General features: G+C 40.5%; 1 protein-coding gene across 1 annotated transcript in view; it reads right to left on the reverse strand.

Moving 5' to 3' along the window:
- The window catches only part of tek (TEK tyrosine kinase, endothelial), a 126,280-nt gene that overhangs the window by 55,502 nt on the left and 47,496 nt on the right, over window positions 1-23,282 (reverse strand). The window contains exons 6-11 of the mRNA XM_043717289.2: window positions 20,041-20,175; window positions 18,720-18,848; window positions 16,448-16,602; window positions 11,372-11,525; window positions 9,462-9,623; window positions 4,345-4,485 (exon numbers count right to left, since the gene is read on the reverse strand). Of these exons, the coding sequence (XP_043573224.2) occupies window positions 4,345-4,485; window positions 9,462-9,623; window positions 11,372-11,525; window positions 16,448-16,602; window positions 18,720-18,848; window positions 20,041-20,175 (876 nt within the window). The remainder of the gene's footprint in view (window positions 1-4,344; window positions 4,486-9,461; window positions 9,624-11,371; window positions 11,526-16,447; window positions 16,603-18,719; window positions 18,849-20,040; window positions 20,176-23,282) is intronic.

Below are 23,282 nucleotides of genomic sequence, written 5' to 3' on the forward strand. Positions count from 1 at the left end.
ATGATGTTGCTCAGTATCAATTTTCTTTTGAGAATATTTCCGTGAGTTACTTTAGGGTTGAACCTCATTGGAAGTCTCTAAATGCAATTTGTTGAGATTGCACAACCCCCTTTGTCAGCATTAGGAACATAGAAATGAAACAGAAGTTGCTTCAAAGGCTCAGCAGGTCTGGCAGCATCTGTGAAGAGAAATCAAAGTTAACACTTCAGGTCCAATGACCCTTCCTCAGTCGGGTTTTTATGTAGAAATGTAGGTCCCTTTTAAATTGATTGAGAACTGGTGATGCTCATCGAACTTTGTAGTTAAGAGCTGAGTGCAAGGGCTGTCTTGTGGTGCAGAGATTGAGTCCCTAGCCCTGGATCAGGAGGCCCAGGTTCAAATCCCACCTACTCCAGAGGTGTATAATAATATCACTGAACGGGCTGATTAGGAAACGTAGGTTAAATGAGAAAAGATGGATGCTTTCCAATTATACTTCAATTTAGCTCTCTCTGCATTTCTCCCTCACTTTTGATTAATATTTCCTGAATCAGGCTCTGCACATAAATTATTCAATTAAAACAAAATTAATTTATTGTTGGCAGTTAATAGATGAAAAAACCCATTGTGATGAGGAACTAAAATGTGCTCATGTGTGTTGGAGCACTTCTGGATTGAAAAATAACAAAGAGCTGGTTTCTCCCCTCCCCCTCATTTTGATCCTCTTTCTAATCAAGAACCTATCTATTTCTGTCTTAAATACGCTCAATGGCTTAGTCTCTGCAGCTTTCTATGGCAATGAGTTCCACAGATTCACCACACTCTGGCTGAAGAAATTCCTCCTCATCTCAATTCTAAAGGGCTGTGCCTTCATGCTGAGGCTGTACCCTCAAGTCTTAATCTCTCCTACTAGTGGAAACATCCTCTCCATGTCCATTCAAAGCAGGCCTCTCAGTATTCTGTAAGTTTCAATGAGGTTGCTTCCTCATCCTTCTAGATTACATCAATTACAGACCCAGAGTCCTCAATGGTCCTCATATGACAAGCCCTTCATCTCTGGGATCATTCTTATAAACCACCTCTGGACCCCCTCCAAGGACAGCACATCCTTCCTTAGATACAAGAATCAAAACTGCCCACAATATTCCAAATGCTATCTGACCAGAGCCTTATACAGCCACAGCAGTATATCCCTGTTCTTGTATTCTAGCCTCTCAAAATGAATGCTAACACTGAATTTGCTTTCCTAATTGCCAAATTAATCTGCACATTAACTTTAAGAGAATCCTGAACTAGGACTCCTGAATATAGGGAAAGGAAACATTTGGGAAACATTGTTCACAATAGAGTCCATGAGATTTATCAGCAATTACTGAAAACTCCAAGGCAAACCCTGAAGGATTGGCAACCCTATGTAGGAGAGAACCTGAAATGGATCTGAGTGATGTGAGTACTTGACCGTTGTTTTTAAATGGTGTGACCTTCCTTTGAACTGAGAACTGGTCAAGTCAGTGTCAAAGGTCATGGTTAAGTATTTAATGGCATGTGGAGTTTTAATCCCATTGTGTTCACAGAGTTTCCCTCCCCCAGCCGCCTTTCTAATTCCTTCCTGCCTTTCCTTCCTGTGGGTATTAAGTCAACCTAGGATAACATGGTGCTGGTAGCTCTCCAAAATCTATCCAAGTGCCTTATTTTGATTCTGTCTAGACAATAACAGGTTCTTCTACACTGAAGAACATCACAGGCAAATTCAGTTCTAATCTTACTGAGTATTTATGCACTTGCACTATCACAAGGACCCACTGAGTGTGAACCCAGAATTATTGTTCCACACTCTATAACTGGGAGTCACTGGAAAATCCCCTCTGCTCCCCTGATTAAAATCAATGATATCTTTCTAATTCATTGCATTCACAAATTTCAAACACTGCATCAATCATTCTAATTCATGTTCAGTGATGCAGCAACATTTTGCTGACAATATCTGGCACAGAGTATCAACTGAACTATTCATGCAGCAATGATAAGTCAAATTGACAATTTTTAAGTATCACTCAAAAATGTTTGTTTAGAGAAGTTGACACTATAGCAAAAAAATCCAAACAAAATTTACAATGAAGGAACCACACAGCTTTGTGCCTATGGCATTTTACTAAACTGGAGTTCAAATAAAATGCTTGCACTGGCATTTCTGTTGTTAACTGCAACTGATGGTTTAGCAGGAAATTGCCTGAGATAGGTTTTAAAATTAACATCAAGTCTGAACATATCGTTAAACAAGAAATCAATTGCTCTTTGGGGATTTGTGTACATTGTGGAGCTCGTCTGCATGGACAGATGTTAACCCCACATAGCATTAGAGGAAAAAGTGCTTATGTGGGTACAGGTATGATTTCCACTTCCACTTAGCAGTCAGTCAGAGACACTAACAATCACTGTTTAAACACTACGTCCTCTTCCGGGGGTTCCTACTGTCACTGGACTGACAATCCAGACTTGCAAAAATGTTTCAAATGGGTTTGAATCCCACCATGGCAGATCAAGTATGAATTCAATAAAATCTGGAATATAAAGTCTAATGGTAACCATGGTAAAAAAAGTTAGATTGTCGTAAAAACACATCTGATTCACTAATATCCAAATGGGAAGGAAAAGCATCATCCTTCTAGCAAATCATTTGTTTTTTATCAATCGCTAAAAAGTCTCAGAAAAGGAATGAAATCCGAGAGACCACCTCGGCACCATGAACAACAATGGCAAACTCAGTCATGTTGTCAGGACTAACTCCCCTTGCCAACAATTGGAGGCTGATACCAAAATTAGGACAACTGTTTCACAGACTCATCAAGCAACAGCCTGACATTGTCTGTAAGGTATGACCATGAGTATGACTGGCCCAGACATCACCATCACTGTGTATGTCTGGCAGAGCTGGAAGCAGAGTGGCATACATTCAATGAGAATTCCCACACTGATTCCAGACCCTGCCAAGCCTCATGGCACTGTTGTTTATGATGAATTACTCATCTCTGGTACAAATTGTTGGATCATTGCTCCTCCAGGTTGAACAGCTCTTGGAGGAAGCATTGAAAGTGGCAACGGCACAGAATGTACTCTGGGTGAGGGACTTCAATGTCCATCATCAAGAATGGCTTGGTATCATTACTACTGACCAAGCTGGTTGAGACCTACAGGTGTTGCAGTATCACCGTGCTAAATGGGATATACTTTGAACAAATCTAGCAACCCAGACTGGGCATCCATGAATTCCTCAGAGTACAGTCTTTGCCCCAAACAGCTCCAGCAATATCATCAATGATCTTCTTCCATCATTAGGTCAGAAGTAGGGATACTTGCTGATGTTTGAATAATATTCAGCACCATTTGAGAACCCCTCCTCTCCCACAGGTGCTGTTGCAATCTGTGTCCATGTGCAGCAAGACCTGGACCACATCTATGTTTGGGCTGACAAGTGGCAAGTAGCATTCGCGTCACATAAATGTTGGGCAATGGCCATCTTCAACAAGACAGAATCTAACCATCACCAATTCATACTCAAGGGAGTATTTACTACCTGGAGGCAACTGTTGACCAAACTGAGTTGGAACAATTATATAAACATGTTATCTACAAGAACAGGCTAGGAATTCTGGATTAAGTTACTCACCTGTCCACAAACCCAATTCTCTATTGATAAGGCGCAAGTTAGGAGTGTTATGGAGTACTCTGCACTTGCCTGACTAAACAGAGCACCCAAAAGCTTAGCACCATTGAGGACAAAGCAGCCTGCTGTCAGCACCATCCTTCAAAATTCATTAGCAATGAAAACCAACAGCAGTGCATACCATCCACCGTTTGCACTGCACTAACACACCAAAGCTCCTTCCAAACCCATGACCTCTACTACCTGGAAGGACAGTAAATACATAGGAACACAATGCTTCCAAGTTTCCCTCCATGCCACTCATGCTTTCGAACTTTACTTTTGTTCCTTCATTGTTGCTGGATAAAATCATAGACCACCCTCCCTAACAGCACTGAGGTTGTGCCTACACCTCAAGTAGTTCAAGAAAGCAGCTCAACACCAAGTTCTTCAGAAAAATTAGTGAGCAATGAAGCATACATCCCACGAATGAATCAAATTAAGTTAAAATAAGTAATTCCTTTTGATCACAATAGCATCCTAGAGATTCATCTTTAGTTCCTGGAGATTCCTGAAGGTTTGGCAACTAAAGGATATCCCATTTAAGAGTTGGTCTTGCAAAAATCTTTCCCATTTGTATAAAAGTCCTAACATAATGAATAGAATTATTACGAAGCACACACATAGAAGTATTCAGTAATAAAATGTGTGCATTCCATTACTTGGGCAATCAGTCCAGAAACTTGCTACAGGACCAGGATGTCCTTCTCCTCCTTCTCCGGGCCTGCTCAGTTGTATGCACACATTGTACTGGCACATTGGTTGTAGATTGTCCAGCTTCACCAATTCTGATGGATCTGTCACTGAAAGCAAAAAATAATATGCAGATTATTTTGACTAGTCTTCGAGATTCAATGAACCAGTAATGCTGGAATAAAAGGTATGTTTTTCTTTTGTGGTACCAGTTCAGCAAAGTTAAAAATCACATAACACCAGGTTATAGTCCAACAGGTTTAATTGGAAGCACTAGCTTTCAGAGCGCCACTCCTTCATCACAACCACCTGATGAAGGAGTGGTGCTCCGAAAGCTAGTGCCTCCAATTAATCCTGTTGGACTATAACCTGATGTTGTGTGATTTTTAACTTTGTACACCCCAGTCCAACACCAGCATCTCCAAATCAGTTCAGCAATATCTCCCTAATTTGAGACTTCCATCAACTTGAAGGACATGGAAAGCAAATACATGGGGAGCACCACTACCTCCAAAGATGCTGTACTTTTAAATGCCAATCTGTCTTAATATCAGTTATTTAACAAATAAGCATGCATCTTTTTCACTGGCTGTATTTATCTTGCAACATTAATCTTTCTGCAATTATAAATTATACATTCTTTGAAATAAAGATCTCAGTTGACTTCATCTGAATGTTGTATCACCTTGTAAAAGTAACAACATGAAACATTCTGTATATGCCCTATTCATTCCCTTCTTTATTATACACTTTTCAATCTGCTTATAGATTTAAATCACTCTCTTCTGAGATGTATAACAAATTTATTCAGGATCCCATCATTGCTAAATTCCTGCATATTGGGAACCATTCTGACAAAACTGGGCTGCTCAAAGACTTAAGCCTTCTTCCTAAGGAGGGTGCCCAAAACTGAACATGTGAGAGGTTGTTTTGAATCAGGTTTAGAAATGTAGCAACTGAAATTTATAGCTTGCAACTGCTATCTCACTGATATTGCAGAAGAGGACTAACTGGGAGAGTCTCATCGCCGTAGCATTTCTTTGTTTTATTCTTCTGTGCCTCTGGTGAAGTAGTCCTGCAAATAATTACCTTTATGACTGCTTTTTGAATCTTGTTTTCTTCTGATACAGATGCTGTCTGTACTGTAAAGTGACAATGTCTAATACTCATCAGTTGCTTGTGAACACAGGATGACGTAAATCACTTCAAGATGTTTATAAATTTGTTATATTTCCTCGAATAAAACTGAGGTAAGTAGTTCTCCCTTCCACAGAATTTATTACATGCCACATGTTCCAAGACCAGCATCATTGTTATGTAGATGCAGAGAAATCATTTTAACAGTTAATAGGTTGAAATATTTAATTCCAGTCACATTGCTGTGGAAAGGTTTCAAGATATCCCATGTGCATAACCTCAAGGAAACCTCTTTGAGGAAATTCCGTCAGTAAACAATAAGATTAGTAACAAAATTTTTAAAAGCCTTCCAAATTTTTTGATAATCCTTTTAGTGCTTCATCTTGAAGGGCAAAGGCAGCTGACACAAGAGAGCACCACCACCTGCAGATTTACCTCCAAGCCAAACCATCCTGACTTGGAATTATATCACTGATCCTTTACTATTGCCATGACAAAATTCTGGAACTCCCTTCTTATCAGCACTATAGGAGCACTTACATCCCAGGAACTGCAGCAGTTCAAGAAGGCAGATCACCACCACCTTCTCCAGGGCAACTGGGGATTCACAAAAAATGCTGACCGATGTTCATGTCCATGAATGATTTAGGAGAAAAAGAACCTAACAATTCACTATTCAGCAACTTGAAAATGATTAAAATAAAAATTAATTATTCTATTGATCTGCAGAATCCTCTTCCATATCCAACAGAACAAGTCCCTGCTCAGGTAGATGTGAAAGATCCCATGGGGTATTAGTTAGCACTATCACGGAGGGAGTCCTACCCAGAATCCTTGTAATATTCAACACCTAGCAATCATGTAAGTAGCTGGTCATTGCAGTCTGTGGCATTTGTTGTAAGTAAATTGTCTGTTTCATTTCATACATCACAAAAGTAACCACTCTTTAAGAATATGCTATTGACATTATGAAATATTGTGAGGTTGTGAAAGGTAATATTATATTTCCGGTCTTTCTTTGTCTCACCAGTTCAACTAATTGTTTCCTAAGCATCAGATAAGATCTATTGATGCAAATGTTCCTCTTCGCCACGAGAGAGGAAGGGGGTTATTTAGCGAAGCAAATCACAACCCAATACAGAACCGTCCCCAACACAAAATTTTAATCTGGGAACCCCTCCTGATCTCAGACCTCCCTCCATTCAACAAGGGATCCCAGGATACAGAACTCATTTACAGGTCTCGAGGTCTGCAGAACAGAAATAGGTCCTTCAGCCCATCAAGTCTGCACCAGCCAAAAACAACCACATAACTATTCTATGTCCCCGCCCTTCATAATTTTATATATTTTAATCAAGTCCCACTTAGTCTCCTCTGCTGCAAGGAAAATAACTCTAGACTATCCAATCTCTCTTCATAACTAAAATTCTCCAGCCCAGGCAGCATTCTGACATATCTCTTCTGCACCCTCTCCAGTACAATTGCATCCCTCCTATGGCTAATCAACATTTTACACAATTCCAGCAAAACCTTCCTGCTCTTTAAACTCTTATGCCTTGTGCTAATAAAGGCAAGTATCCCTAAGTTGCCTTAGCAACTATATCTACCAATCTCACTACCTTAAGGGACTGGCGGTTATGCATACCAAATCCCTCTCAACCTTGGTGTTTCTCAGCGTCCAACTGTTCATCACATATTTGCTTGCTTTGTTTATCCTTCCCAAGTGCATCACCTCATGTTTATCTGGACTGAATTCCATCTGCCACTGACCAGCCTGTCTATATCTGTTTGTAAGCTAAGCTATCCTCCTACTTATCACCCCACCAATTTTTGTATCATCTATGTACTTACTGATCAACATTGCCACAATCAAGTCTACATCATTTATATATACCACACGCAGCAAAAGCCTCAAAACTGACCCCTGTGGGATCCCACTGCACACAGGCTTCCAGTCACAAAAACACTTCTCAACGATCACCGTTTGCTTCCTGCCACAAAGCCAGTTCTGTATTCAAATTGCCAAATTTCCTTGGATTCTATGGGTTCATGCCTTCGCTATCAGTCTCCCATGCAGAACCTTATCAAAAGTCTTGCTGAAACTTTGGCTTTTGAGAGCGGCATGGTGGCACTGCTGCCTCACAGCACCAGAGACCTGGGTTCAATTCCCACCTCAGGCAACTGTCTGTGTGGAGTTTGCACATTTCTCCCTGTGTCTGCGTGGGTTTCCTCCGGGTGCTCCGGTTTCCTCCCACAGTCCAAAAAATGTGCAGGTTAGGTGAATTGGCCATGCTAAATTGCCTGTAGTGTTAGGTGAACGGGTAAATGTAGGGGAATGGGTCTGGATGGGTTGCTCTTTGGATGGTCGGTGTGGACTTGTTGGGCCGGAGGGCTGTTTCCACACTGTAAGTAATCTAATCTAATCAAGTCCAAGTAGACTACATTGAATGCATTGCCCACATCTACATACTTGATTATCTCTTAAAAAGAATTCAAATCAAGTTGGTCAGACAAGACCTCCCCTTAACAAAACCATTCTGACTATTCTTGATTAGTCCCTGCCTCTCCAAGTGCAATATAATCCTGTCCCTCAGAATTGCTTCCACTCAAATTAAACTGATAGACCTACAATTTACTAGTTTATCTCTCTCCCGTCTTGAATAACAGCACCACACTAGTTGTCTTCCAATACTCTGGCATCTCTCCTGTGGCTAGAGAGGAATTGAAAATTATTGCCAATGCCCCTATTATTTCCTCCCTTGTCTCACTCAACAGCCTCAACTCATCCACTACATCTGACCCTGAAAATTTATCAGCTTAAAAGCATGCTTGACTTCTATAATACTAACTTGTGACAACATTTTGAGACATTAGGTCTAACAGTTAATAAATTACATCAAATATATATCATCCAATGGAAAATTACCAGTTCCAAGAATTTTATGAATTAAAATTCCTTGCCAATCTAACTGTGTTGTTAATTTTTATAACTAGTTCCCTTCTCTCCAAATTCAATTCTAATAACTTTGCCAGAAAATTGGAACTGAAATCCATTACTAATTCAAAAATAGAAATAACTAGAGAAATTCAACAGGTCTGGCATAGTCTGTGGAGAGAAAACATAGTCGATGTTTCGAGTCCAATGGCCATTCTTCAGAACTGATTGCAGCTACGAAGAGGTTGGGATATATGCTGCACATAGGCTGGAGGGAGGTGGGGAAGGGGTAAACCATGGATGGAGATGGAGCCTAGGCAAGAGAGCAAAGCAGTTGGGCAGACAAATGAATGGATCTCCCTAACTCACTATGAAAGAAAATCTGCAAATGAGGACCATCAGTGGGTGAATATGTGTTGGCTGTGGTGAAAGCAGCCCATGTGATGTCAGAACCTGTTGTATGGGGTGGGGAAAGCATGTGGAAGAGGTTGCTCAGTTCCTAAAATTATTGAACTTGATTTGGAATGCTGAAAGCTGCAGGGTCTCCAAGCATCTCAGGAATGCCAACATTTAGAAAATCCGTTCCTAACAGGATACTTGCTGCCATTGTCAGCAAATTAGATCCAAGTCTGCTGCCAGAGTCAGTCCCCTGGACCCCGGCTTGTTGCCAATGTCATAGCCCAGAACCTAATCCACTCCCAATGCCTGCTTTCCACCAAACCTGATCAAATCTGCACATTTTAATGTGATATCCGCTCTTACACACAGTAGACTCAACCAACAAGGCAGCAACCTCATGGTGTGGCAATTTTTGAATATATGAAACTGAGTGATGATTAAAAACATTCTGGATATGAACAAAATCAATGAGATTTTTATATTCTTCATTGAGTCCTTATTATTAATATGCCCCAACTGTTCATCCATTTCATTTGACAATGTGCCAACTTAAAGCAACAAAATTACAGATAATGCCTCTAAATAAGGAGGGACCATGAAGAAATCATTTCTTACCTTCAATTGATGACCATGACTCCAAAGCTCCAGCCGGTTTGTAAAGCAGTCTTGTTAGGATGATTGGTCCATCTCCAATATGTGGCTCAACATTGGCCTTGACAATAATAAATCGAGTGCCACTATTGGTTTTAGTTGGTGGGGTCTGTGGTGAAGGAGGGACTGTCGGAAATGGACATTTAGCAGTACGTTAAGGCATACTCATGGAAATGTGTTGAAGAAGCCTGTCTTGGAGGCGCACCAAGAGGAAGCAAGGCAGTACACAATAAAACATTTTGAATATTGCTCATGAGACAGATGTCACTGAAGACTTTGTCTTGCACTCATCAGGCACTAACTCAAAAATGTCAAATTTCAAATGACCACTAGACAATTTATTCTGCAGGTAAAAAAAGTCCTGAATTGTGAGCAAGTTCACTTTGATTGGCTGAGACTTTGTCATGAACTATTTCCAGGAACTATAGGTTTCACAATCTCTTGGGTATCTTTTTAAAAATGCGCAAGGCTATAACATATTTCTTTTGCTTGTCTATTAATTAGCATCTATTATGTTGCTTCTAGAGAGTACAAATGCTCTGTGTTATAAAGCTGGCTGATTGTATTGAATTGATTGTTATTGTAACTATTAGTGCACTCAGTATTGTTGAGAAAGTTGTATCCAGTTGCCATGTCACATTTAACAATCGACATTTTGTTATAGAAACAAACTGTTCTGTGAAGAACACTAAACATTTTACTTTGACTTAGCTCCACTGCGATATGGGCATGTTAGAACAACAACTGAAGGGAGGATGTTATAAAAGGCTGTTAATTTATAGTTGATGAAAATATGCAACATTATTCCTGGGAACATAATTCAGAATACGCATGCAGACTTTGGATATGGGAGCTACTAGACGCAGATAACGTAAAATAAAAATAAAAGTGATGATCAGTAGTTACGATGTAATGCACTAGATGGGGTAGGTATCAGATTGTGGGATTTGTCACTGAAAGACACATTGTGAAAGACCATTTGCTTGGTTTATTAACAATTTCAACATTGATGGTAATGGCTTTGTCTAACTGTTTTCAAGAAGTTCTAGAGATAAAGTTTAGGTACATTGCAGCACAACTTTAGTGCCACATGTATTACTTTATGGGGTTTAATATGAATTTTGTTAATTCCAAAACAAAGTTTGAATGAGTGGAAGGCAGCAGCAGTGGCAGGATACCAGGTTGTGTTTTACATTTTGCTGTTCTTGAAGTTAACTCTTTGTAAGGGCAGGGTCATACAATACTGTATGACTAAAGGATTTCAGCAATAAAATTGTATTTACTGTAAAAATATCGAGTGATTACTGTAAAATACAGGGATTACTGTGCACACTTCTGACCTTCATGTAATAAGAAGGAAAAGGAGGGACTGGAGAATGTGCAAAAGAGATCAACAGGAATAATACCAGAATTGGGATGTTATAACCATCAGGAAAGTTTTAACAGGTTGGGGGTCTTCTCCCCTAATGAGTAGGCGGAGAAATGACCTGATATAACTCTTTAGAATGATTAAAAAATTTGATAAGGTAGACATTGAGAACATGATTCCAATTTTGGGTGAAACCCATGAAAATGGGGTGCATGAATATAAGATAGTCACTAATAAATCCTTTTGGGGTTCTGAAATGTCTTACCTAGAAGAATGGTGAGAACATGGAATGACAACCATAGAGGGAGTGGTTGTAGAAAATATTATAAACGAATGAAAGGGAAGTTTAATAAAAGATGAGGGGCAAAGACATAAAAAATTACACTATTAGGCTGAGAAGAGGAGAAGGTTGGAGGAGGCTTGTAAGGTTATAGAAACCAGCATAGGCCAGTTGGACCGAATGACCTTTTCCTGTGCTGTGTAAGTCTATGTAACAATAACCTACCTTTGACGGACACTTTAAATGGTCTCACAGCAACTCTAGCTGGTGTCTTGACACGGCACATCCACTTTCCTGAATCTTTTGGTGATATTTTCAACACTTTGAAGAACGTTATGGTCTGTTTGACTGGATGCATGATTGTTTTTGTGGTTGTAGGCTGAAACAGAATTACATAGACAGTGTAAGGCTTGATGGTAAACACATCAATCTTTCTTAAGTATACATCAGAAGGGAAGTATTCAAAAGGCTACTTTCTGCAAAACACTTTAACAGGGCCTGAACTGGTTTGCTGCAAAGTTCAACATCTGGAGTTTAATTAATTATCAGCATACAGGAAATGGATCAAACTGTGCTGAGCAGAGTTAAATTATTTATCGTGCAACAGGACCAGAGGAGGAGGTGAAGGGAGATCTTTTATGCAATAAATTGTTATGATCTGGAATGTGCTGTCTACAAGGTCAGTCTATACAGCACGTTAACAAGATAAGTAGATAAGTACTTGAACAGAATATACTTACAAGACTATGGAGAATAGGGGAGTGAGATTAATTGGACAGCTTTATCAAAGAGTCAGCAGAGTCATGATGGGCAAATGGTCTCCTTCCATGTTATCTCATTCAGTGATTATATCAAGGAGAATTTCCTCACAATCAAGTTGAAACAAAAAACTGATTATTTAATAAAACGTAAAAATGTATTCTCTATATTATTTCACAATAGTTTTGTGTTCTTACCTTTAATAATGTTGCATTTAGTCCCTAAATTTCAGCTAAACCAACAGAAAACATAACTGCACAGGTTGCACATTTATATCTTTCCAACTTTGATGCAAGTGCAGTCAGTTATAATGAACCGAAACACTTGAAACAATTTGCATCCTTTTATTACATCGATCAGGAAAAATATCAGGCCCTGTAATCAGCTGAAATATGGCCAAAATGAGCAATGTAAATCAATCAAACTGCATTTTAGGAATAATAGTCACATAATTGAATGAATTGAACACTATTTGCACTTTGAACACATTTCGTGTGGATTCCTTCACAATCCATTGTCTTACAGGTGTTTTTTCAAAATATTGTGCTTGGTTGTTTTGCTCAATAAGGAATTGAGTTAAAACTTAAATGTATTAGTTTTTGATAATACTGTTTGTTCTTCACATTTCTTTTGGAAAGCTAATTCTGTCAGAATGCAGGCATGGCAATTAATTCAAAGTGATCTCTCTGTCTCTTTTGTAGTGTGCTAGAAACCTAAGAGGTGGGATTTAGTTTCATTCCATTTTTGAAACAAGCAGAACATTTGAGTTTGAGCAAGTGGCTAGAGATACATGCAAAAGAAGGCTTTAGTGTCTGCAAGCAACTGTGGCCACAGAGTATGGGCATACTATATACCATGGACAGCATAAGCATTTATTTTAGATCTGCCAAATGGACACAGAGCAAACAAAACTGTCAATAAAGTTTAAAGTATTCATAACCACAAGTATCCGGAATCACTCTCATGATATGTTTATTTCAACCATTCTACCCTCAGTGGTTCTGTTTCATCTGTAACCCTTAACCTTTTTCTTCTTTATTCCTGCACATGGTATGGGTGCCACTGGCAAGGCCAGCATTTGTTGCCTGTCCCCAGATGGTCTTGAACTGAGTAGCTGGCTGGGGTATTTCAAAAGACACTTAAGAATCAACCATGTTGCTATGAGTCTGGAGTCATATGTAGGAGAAAGTGAGGACTGCAGATGCTGGAGTACCAGAGTTGAAAAATGTGATGCTGGAAAAACACAGCAGGCCAGGCAGCATCCGAGGAGTAGGAGAATCGACGTTTTGGGCGTAAGCCCTTCTTCAGGAATGAGGCTGGTGTGTCAAGCGGGCTGAGATAAAAGGTAGGGGGGGAGGGAATTTGGGGGACGGGCGCTGGAAATACGATAGATGGAAGGTGAGGGTGAGGGTGATAGGCCAGAGAGGGGGTGGGGGCGGAGAGGTTGGGAAGAAGATTGCAGGTCAAGAGGGCGCTGCTGCATCCGGGATTTGGGACTGAGATAAGGTGGGGGGAGGGTAAGTGAGGAAGCGGGAGAAATCTATATTCATCCCGTGTGGTTGGAGGGTTCCTAGGCGGAAGATGAGGTGCTCTTCCTCCAGGCGTCGTGTGGCCTCTACTTTGAGGAGACAGGTCGCCTACTTGTGGAACGTTTCAGAGAACACCTCTGGGATACCCGCACCAACCAACCCAACCATCCCATGGCTGAACACTTTAGCTCCCCCTCCCACTCCGCCAATGACATGCAGGTCCTTGGCCTCCTCCATCACCAGACCCTGGCCACACGACGTCTGGAGGAAGTGTGCCTCATCTTCCCCCTAGGAACACTCCAACCACACGGGATGAATGTAGATTTCTCCACCTTCCTCATTTCCTCTTCCCCCACCTTATCTCTGTCCCAACCCTCGGATTCAGCACCACCCTCTTGACCTGCAATCTTCTTCCCGACCACTCTGCCCCAACCCCCTCTCCGGCCTATCATCCTCACCTCCTTCCATCTATCATATTCCCAGCACCCCTCCCCCCTATCTTTTATCTCAGCCCGCTTGTCACACCAGACTCATTCCTGAAGAAAGGCTTATGCCCGAACCCTCGATTCTCCTGCTCCTCGGATGCTGCCTAGCCTGCTGTGTTTTTCCAGCACCACAGTTTTCAACTCTGGAGTCATATGTAGCCAGGTAAGGATGGCAGATTTCCTTTTCTAAAGAAAATTAGTGAACTAGTTGGGTTTTTGCAACAGACAGCTGTACATAGTTAGCAATACCAGGACTAGCTTTAAATTTCAGATTTATTAACTGAATATGTTGGTGCATACATTGGTATAATATGAATCCACATGGGCCACAAATTACTAGTTCAGTAGACTACCATTATGCCATCATCTCTCCATCTCACAAAATTAGTCATGATTCAGTGGTGTGACAATACTATGGCTTTAGTAGGTGTATTTTGTCCGTTTTTAATGAAGAAAGGTTGAGACAGAGGTGGTGAGCAGTCTGCTCAATGCCAATAAATTGAACAGCTTGTGAGGCCTTAATTTTTTTTCTTTAAAGTTGGAATAATAGAAGCAGCCGGAATGGGTGGGGTCAAGCTCCCACAGAACCAGGATTTTTAGTTGGCTTTGAGTAGCTATGCCTTGAAGCTGGATGTGAAAGCTTTTATTTCTCTCTCTGTTACTGCTGGAATACTCCTCTTGCTGCTAGAACTGCATGTGAGACAATCTATGTTATTGAAATTGCCTTTGCCAAGGGTGTGCTAATGGGATGTTACAAAATTGGAACAGTTAATGAGTAGTTTATTACTTTGTGAAGTATTTCATAACCCCAAACTAAGCTAGTCCCACCTACCTGCTCCTGGCCTATATCCCTCCAAACCTTTCCTATTCATGTACTTATCCAATTGTCTTTTAAATATTGTAATTGTGCCCATACCCATCACCTCCTCAGGAAGTTTATTCCACATGTGAACCACCATCTGTGTTAAAAAGCTGCCCCTCATGTCTTTTTAAAATCTCTCCCCTCTCACCTTAAAAAATGTGTCCCCTGGTCTTGAAACTACCTATCCTAGGGAAAAGATGCTTACCATTAACCCTATCTATACCCCTCATGATTTTATAAACTTCTATAAAGGCACTTCTCAACCTCCCACACTTCAGTAGAAAAATGCCCCAGCCTACCCAGCCTTTTTTTCTAACTCAAATCTTCCATACCTGTCAACATCCTGGTAAATCCCTTCTGAACCCTCTCCAGCTTAATAATATCCTTTGTATAACTGAGCGACCAGAAAAGAATGCTTATTCCAGAAGAGGCCTCACCAATGTGCTGTACACCCTCAATATGACTTTCCAACTCATATACTCAAAGGTCTGAGCAAGTAAGGCAAGCTTGCGAAACACCTTTTTAACCACCCTGCCTATATATGACACAAACTTCAAAGAATTTTGCGTCTAAACCCCTGGGTCCCTCTGTTCTACAACACAACCCACCTTACATCATCAGTAAATGGCCTGTTATGTCTGGCCTTACAATGGAAGGCATGTTATTGATGAAGCAGTTAAGAAAGAGGTGGTGGCACAGTGGTCATGTCATTGGACAAGTAATCTTAAACCCCAGATCAATGTTTTAGGGAAAGGGATTTGAATCCCACCATGGCAGATGAAGAAATTCACATTCAGTAAAATATCTAGAATAAAAAGCTGGCCCAAAGTCAACCATGTCAATCATTGTTAAAAATCCACCTGGTTCACTAATGTCCTTTAGGGAAGAAAATCTACTGTCCTTTAACTAGGCTGCTCTACCTGTGACTCTAGATCCACAACAATGTGGGTATCTCTGAACTGCCTTTGAGGCAATTGTGATGCAAGATGAATACTGGCCTAGCCAGCAACACCCACATCCCACTAATGAATTGTTTAAAAAAATCTCTTGCAATGATGTCTTAGTACAGAGATGATTGGTCTCCAATCACCACCACCCAGCTTCGTGTTAGGCATGATGATAATTAGTTGAAAGAGATTTTTATTGCCTTCAATTTTTCTAGGTCGCGTTGATGTCTCCTTTGTCAAATGCTACCTTGATATGAAGTGAAACTGTTGCCCATGGAATTAAACTAAGAGTAATTGCATTTCAGGAGTCATTGATTATCATAACATCAGAAAACAAAGTGACACCAGCGTACTTTAGGAGAAACTTGAGAACACAAGAGGAAGAAGAGAATCATATGGTAATTCAGTGCATTATGGTGGGATAAAGCTTGTGTGGACATCATTGGGCTGAATGTTTCAGTGATGTAAATTCTATGTAAAATGAGGATTCTGTCTCGTTTATGAAAGAAATTCCATTCAGTTGATTCTGGATTCTCACCAGATCTCTGGAGATAAACAGTAATATTGTGAATTGACAAGATCTCAATCCTCCTTACAGATATCAGAAACCCAATATGTAGGGACTTATAAGAGGTAAGCACCAACCCATTAAGCAAGGGCATCAAGCAAAGTGGTATTGAGAGAGCTGTAGAAACCTGTTACTCTGCTCAGATACTTACATTTACTTTACTCCCATGGGGTGTAAGGAGCTGAATGTCACCATGCACTAGCAGTGGATATCCTGTTGCAGTACAGTTGAGTTCTAAGGTCACTCCAGCATTTGCCTCAATGCTGCTACTAGGACTGACCAACTGAAAAGGGACTTCTCCAAAACCTGCAAAGCAAAATAGGATTTCACAAATTGCAGGACTATTTTTTCGATAAAAAATTCTGTAACGAGTGCTGGAGTCAGGGTGCAGGGGTTGAGCTCCTCTTCAAGGTTAATCTAGCAGTGTAGATTCTGAACACAGGATGGACAGTGGCTGCGGACATATCGGTGATGGCCCCTGTATGCCAAAGTAACTGTAGTTTTTAAAGTTCAGGAGGGATTAGCACTGGAAGCCATCATGAGGCACATTCTTACGCCAGCAATTTCAGGGCCAGTAACAGATGTAAAGTAAAAGGGAACGTGAACTGAACCATATTTGGATGCTGTCCTCTTTTCAATTAATCCCTCCTGTGTTCCACTCTATCATGATATTCCCTTTTGTTCTTCCTCCACCATTCTTTCTAGGTTTCTGTATTTGCTTAAAACACAGTTAGATTTCTAACTTACTTCTGTCCTGATTAAAGATAATTGATGTGAAACCTGTTTCAGTATTATTTGATGCTGTGTGGCCTGTTGAATTGATCCAGCTGCTTTTTCTTTAAGACAAGATTAATCCTCTGGTGCTGCACAAGCAGCCTTACCTTAGATGTGAATCTTCACTGTTGCTGGATTAAAATCTTGGAAATCCCTTCCTAACACCTCTGCAGGTGTTCCAACATAAGAGTCATAGAGGCACGGAACAGACCATTCGGTCCAACTCGTCATGCTGACCAGATATCCTAAATTAATCTAGTCCCATTTGCCAGAACTTGACCTATACCCCTCTAAACACTTCCTATTCATATACCCATCCAGCTGTCTTTTAAATGTTGTAATTGTACCAGCCTCCACCACTTCCTCTGGCAGCTCATTCCATACATGGGCCACCCTCTGCGTGAAAAGGTTGTCCCTTAGGTGTCTTTTATATCTTTCCCCTCTCACCTCTAAGCCTATATTCTCGAGTTCTGGACTCCCTCACTCTAGGAAAATACCTTGTCTATTTACCCTATCCATGCCCCTCATGATTTTATAAACTTCTATAAATCTCAGCCTTTGACATGCCAGGGAAAACAACCCCAGCCGTTTCAGTCTCTGCCTTTAGCTCAAACCCTCCAACCCTGGCAATATCCTTGTAAATCTTTTCTGAACCCTTTCAAGTTTCACAACATCCTTCTGATAGGTGGGAGACCAGAATTGCTCACAATATTCCAGAAGTAGCCTAACCAATGTCCTGTACAACCGCAACATGAAGGACTGCAGCAATTCAAGAAAGCAGGTCACTAGTGCATTCTCCACAGTAGTTAGGAATGAACAACAAATGCTGGCCTAGCCAGTAATGTCCTTGAGTTGTATAGAGCATGCATGCGCAAGGAGGAAGCCAACATCATTGATAAACGATAGAAAGCACCAGCCAGTTTCAAACACGGTGCTGCAGGAATCATATGTATGAAAAGGTTCTTGAAATTTGAATTTTTAGAAATATATACAGTATGCATTTCACTCCATGCCATCCTCTTCATCACTGAATGAAACGAAGGCTGGCTCCTAATGTTGGCCTTCCTCCACTCCAGGTACAGTCTCCCACCGCTCCAGAGAAGGGAAAGCTTCACTTTGTGAGCCTCAGCCCTTCACGTTATGACTCCCATAACCTTGACCCCAGCCTCCCCAGTGCCCATATCAGAAGTGCATGCATGGATGCTGACATCACCGTGCACGGGATTGGTGATGTCATGTGTAGACACTTCCTGTGGCCTGTTTTGTCATAGCATTGGCTGTGTCTGAACACACGCGAGGGCTATTTTGGCATTATGAGTGCACACTCTGTTGGAAATGTAAACACTGACCAATGTTTCAATCCCAGAGAGGCATTATACATAACCCAATGTGTTCTCATTCAATCTTTCAAAGCAGGCTGTGATTCAGTAGTGGAATGACAATCCTGCCAATAATTATTTTCTCATATATAAAAACCTCAATTTGGGTTACATCATAACTTGAGGAGGTTATTCAGCCTCTCCTCATTCCTTAAACCTGTCTATCTATGTCACATTCCTTTTTCTAAATTTGCATGTAGCCCTTTGTGACATTACCTCCACGTAAGTTGCACTCGTTGACATTTTTGTTATTCTGTAATTTTGCTTTACCTTCCTTCTCACAGTGTAGGCCTTGCCATCCAACAGGACACAGGCATCCTTCAAAGCGATCACATTCTCCACCATTAACACAATCACACTTGAGCCGACAGTCAGCCCCATAAAAACCAGGATCACAGGCTAAAAGCAAACAGAAAAGCTCAGTAAAAACAATTTTTCATAACAAATCATGGTCAACAAAGTGAACTTTTGAAGGACCCTCTCAAAAGTCTGGAGTATGATTGAATATTTTAATTCCATAACAGTTCGGAGAACTTTCAATAACATCACAGCATAATGACCAAATGGCCAAAACATCTGTTTCATGCAAATAACGAAATACAGACATAGTGACAGTTGTGCTTTTCCAATTATGAATTTTTCCCAAGACAGAGGCAGCAAGTGTGAATATAAACAGCAGTTATGATATAAGAGGCAATAGATATAATAACGTATTTTTTTCTGTTACTGGGGGTTAGAAGATAAGAGTTTTACTGATGCACAATGAGTGTTTACATGTCAACTTTCACTCTCACATTATATTAGTTGATCTCCCCAAACTAATTTTGAGGTTTATATTTTTTTTAAATTTATAAGCTTTTGGAAACTAATGGACATACTAAATTATTTTATGAAGTAAATTTTGTGTCACTAATGAAGAGATTTCTTTGTCATAGGCTGTACAGAATCAAAGAGTATGTGATCACTTTCAGGATTTTTGGAATAAATTTTAGCATTTGATATTTAGAGTTGAGTGTCATGGTTTACTAGGTAAAAACAATGAACTGCAGATGCTGGAAACCAGATTCTGGAGTAGAGTGGTACTGGAAAAGCACAGCAGTTCAGGCAGCATCTGAGGAGCAGGAAAATCAACGTTTCGGGCAAAAGCCCTTCATCAGGAATACAGGCAGAGTGCCTGAAGGGTGGAGAGATAAATGAGAGGAGGGTGGGGCTGGGGAGAAAGTATCATAGAGTACAATAGGTGAGTGGGGGTGGGGGTGGAGGTGATAGGTTAGGGAGGAGGGTGGGGGAAGGTAGCAAAGAGTACAATGGGTGGATGGAGGTGGGATGAAGGTGATAGGTCAGAGAGGAGGGTAGAGTGGATAGGTGGGAAAGAAGATGGGCTGGTAGGACAAGTCATGGGGACGGTGCTGAGCTGGAAGTTTGGAACTGGGGTGAGGTGGAGGAAGGAGAAATGAGGAAACTGGTGAAGTCCACATTGATGCCCTGGGGTTGAAGTGTTCCGAGGCGGAAGATGAGGCGTTCTTCCTCCAGGCATCGGGTGGTGAAGGAGCAGCAGTGAAGGTTTACTGCCTTTTTACAACAACTGTACCTTGATCACACTGAAGTCCTTTCCATCCAGTAGCACAAGAGCAGCCATAAGGGGCAGGTAAGCAGAACATAGAGAAATGACAAGTTCCTCCGGTACATGGTGTGCAGTTTCTCCCGTATGTATTTTGCCCACATGCTAGAAGTCAAAGAATTTTAATGAGGTACAATCAGTGTGAAGTCAATGCAAATTGCTCAATGAACGACAGATTTATGTTCTAGTGAAGAGCATTCCAGCCCCCTTGTCTTTGTCAGCTCTTTGCTGGAACAATGCAAGCCTAATCTCTCTGCCCTGTTCTATCCTTTCATCCCGGTTCTTCCTCTGCTTCAGCTCTGTATCCAATTCTTTTTCAAAGTTGCAGTGATCACTGCCTCAAAAACTCCCCATGTTGAAATAATTGTTGTTCCACAACAATTTTCTATGTAAAAAAAATGTACCCCTCACTTCTTTTAGCAAAACTATTATTGAATTTGTATGACAAGATGTGGATGTGGGCTGAAAATGAGGCCAACCGTGTGATCCCAGGACTAATTTCTTTTTGTTTCATATAACAGACATGTAGGGTGGTCTAGGCAATGAAAGAGGATGAAATAATGATACAGAACCATGCCTCCAACTTATGGGGAGCAGATAACGTAGGCTAGCCAGAGTGATTAGACTTTTTACATTGCCAAGGAATGAGCGACTTCAATGATTGCAGAAATTGACTTGTTTCAATAAAACCCTCAAACAACCAAAATACCAAAAACAGTTGCTATAACCCTATATCTGTTCTTACTAACTTTTCCCTCTACAACTAACTTCTAAGGTTAACTTTTAAAATTCATCAGAATATTCTGCATAAAGTTCACACTTCAACTCAGTGCCTAAATCAACCTTGGGAACAGCAAGAAGCACAAGGATCAGGATTATCTGCTGATTAGTCACGACCCACGTTGCAGAAAGGCAACCAAAGCCAGAAGGGAGTTTAACACCATGAGATTGCAACATGTGCAAAAATGACTGGTAAGAAAAGTTACAATCTGGAGGGAAAAATGATGGGTCAGAATTGGAAAGCCAAATCCAACAGTCCTGTGTGTGAGTTGATGGTGACAGCTTGCGCAGTGAGATCCACAAAAGGATGGCTATTTTTGAGTGAAGCTGAACATAGTTTTCCAGCTACAGATGGGAAATCAGGATTCTGCACCTTTAATTCAAGCACTGATAATAGTCCCCGACCACAATTAATAGGTGCATTAGGTCATTATGATTTGTTTGTTATATACAGTGAATAGCAGTATCAAATGTATATACTGTAACATACTTTTGATAAACAGATGGTGACCATTTAGCAACTGCCTATTGTAACTGTTTACGGTTACACTCAAAATCGTATTACAAAGATCATCACTTCAGTTAGGCTAAAACTATAACTTTGAGTGAACTCAGTAGAGTCTATCACTGGATAAGCACAGAACTCACCAACCAACAAGAGACAGTCAGCACAATTAAAATAGTTCAAGCGGTGTCTTTATAACTGCTATCTGTGGTGACATAAATTTGTCATGACATTGGCTCAATATAGGCAATGTCCAGGCTAAGTACTGATGGTGTGAGTAGCCTCAAGTTTTATACTCTCTGTGTTCCTGATTTTCATGAGAACTAATATGGAATTGAACAAAGGAGGCAGAGCTGACTGAACTAATTCAACTTTTGCCCCCCAGACTATAAGATTCTGGAAATTGATCAAGGGTACTAAAGACAACAGTTTCCAAATCTAAAATTTCTCATGCAATTTTAGAATGAAGTTACAGAGTTCTGTTTTTACCTCTTTTAAAAGGGAAGCTTAAGTGATAATTAAATATTCATATCTGTTTTTCAGGACAGGTTTGTTATCAATCTATTTATCAGTTTGATTTAACAATATGTGCAGTAAAAGTTTTGATTTGCTAAAACAAAGATTTTCATTTCTATTGGACTTTTAAGGACACAGGATACCCAAAAATACTTTCAGATATGTACACTAGAACATATGAATTAAGATCAGGAGTAGGTCACTCGACCCCTCAAGCCTACATCACGATTCAATCAAATTATAGCTGATCCGATTATAATCGCTATTCCATATTCTCAGTTAGCCTGATGATCCTTCAGCCTCTTCAGAATCTGTATATCTTGGCCTTAAAAATATTCAAAGACACTGCTTTCACCACCTTTTGAGGAAGAGAATTCTAAAATTGTCAACACTAAGAAAAACATATTCTCTTTATTTCAATCTTAAATAGGTGACCCCTTATTTTTAAACAAGGGTACTAGTTCTATGTTTTCTCACACGAGGAAACATTCTTTTCACATATTTTCACAGGATCTATTATGTTTCAATCAAGTTCTCTCTTATTCTTGTTAATTCCATTGGATACAACCCTCGCCTATTTAACTTCTCCTCATAAAACAACCACCCATTCCTGATATTAATAAACCTTCTCTGTACTGCTTCCAACACATTTCCATGCTGTCTAAAATAAGCAGACCAATACTGTGTACCAAACTCCAGAAGTAGTCTCACTAATGCCCTGTATGTCTGAAGCATGACCTCCTTACTTTAGTATTCAGTTTCCCTTGCAATATGTAACATCATTCGATTAGCTTAATTTTTTGCTGTACCTGCTTACTAACCTTTTATAATCCATGAATGATGACACCAGATTCCTCTGCACCTCAGAGCTCTGCAAACTCTCACTGTATAGATAATATGCTTCTGTTTGTTCTTCCTGCCGAAACAGGCAATTTCATATTTTCCCACATCATTCTCTATTTGTCACGTCTTTCAATAGAATCTCTATTGTGTGGAAACAGGCCATTCAGCCCAACAAGTCCACACTGACCCTCCAAAATGTAATTAACCCACACCCATTCCCTTACATTTACCCCTGACTAATGCACCTAAACTACACATCCCTGAACACTATGGGACAATTTAGCATGGCCAATTCACCTAACCTGCACATCTTTGGATTGTGGGAGGAAACCAGGGCACCCGGAGGAAACCCACGCAGACACGGGGAGAATATGCAAACTCCACACAGACAGTTGCCCGTACTGGAATCGAACCTGGGACCCTGAGACAGCAGTGCTAACCACTGAGCCACTGTCTTTGCCCTCGCACTCTCCATATAACTATGTTGCTTTCGAATATCCTCCTCACAACTCATTTTCCAAATGTTTTGTGTCATCAGCATATTTAGCAACCAGATCATTGGTCCCTT

This window comes from Chiloscyllium plagiosum, unplaced genomic scaffold (genome assembly GCF_037043375.1).
Source record: "Chiloscyllium plagiosum isolate Xiang-an unplaced genomic scaffold, Cpla_swu_hap1 HiC_scaffold_2, whole genome shotgun sequence".
Classification (NCBI taxonomy): domain Eukaryota; kingdom Metazoa; phylum Chordata; class Chondrichthyes; order Orectolobiformes; family Hemiscylliidae; genus Chiloscyllium; species Chiloscyllium plagiosum.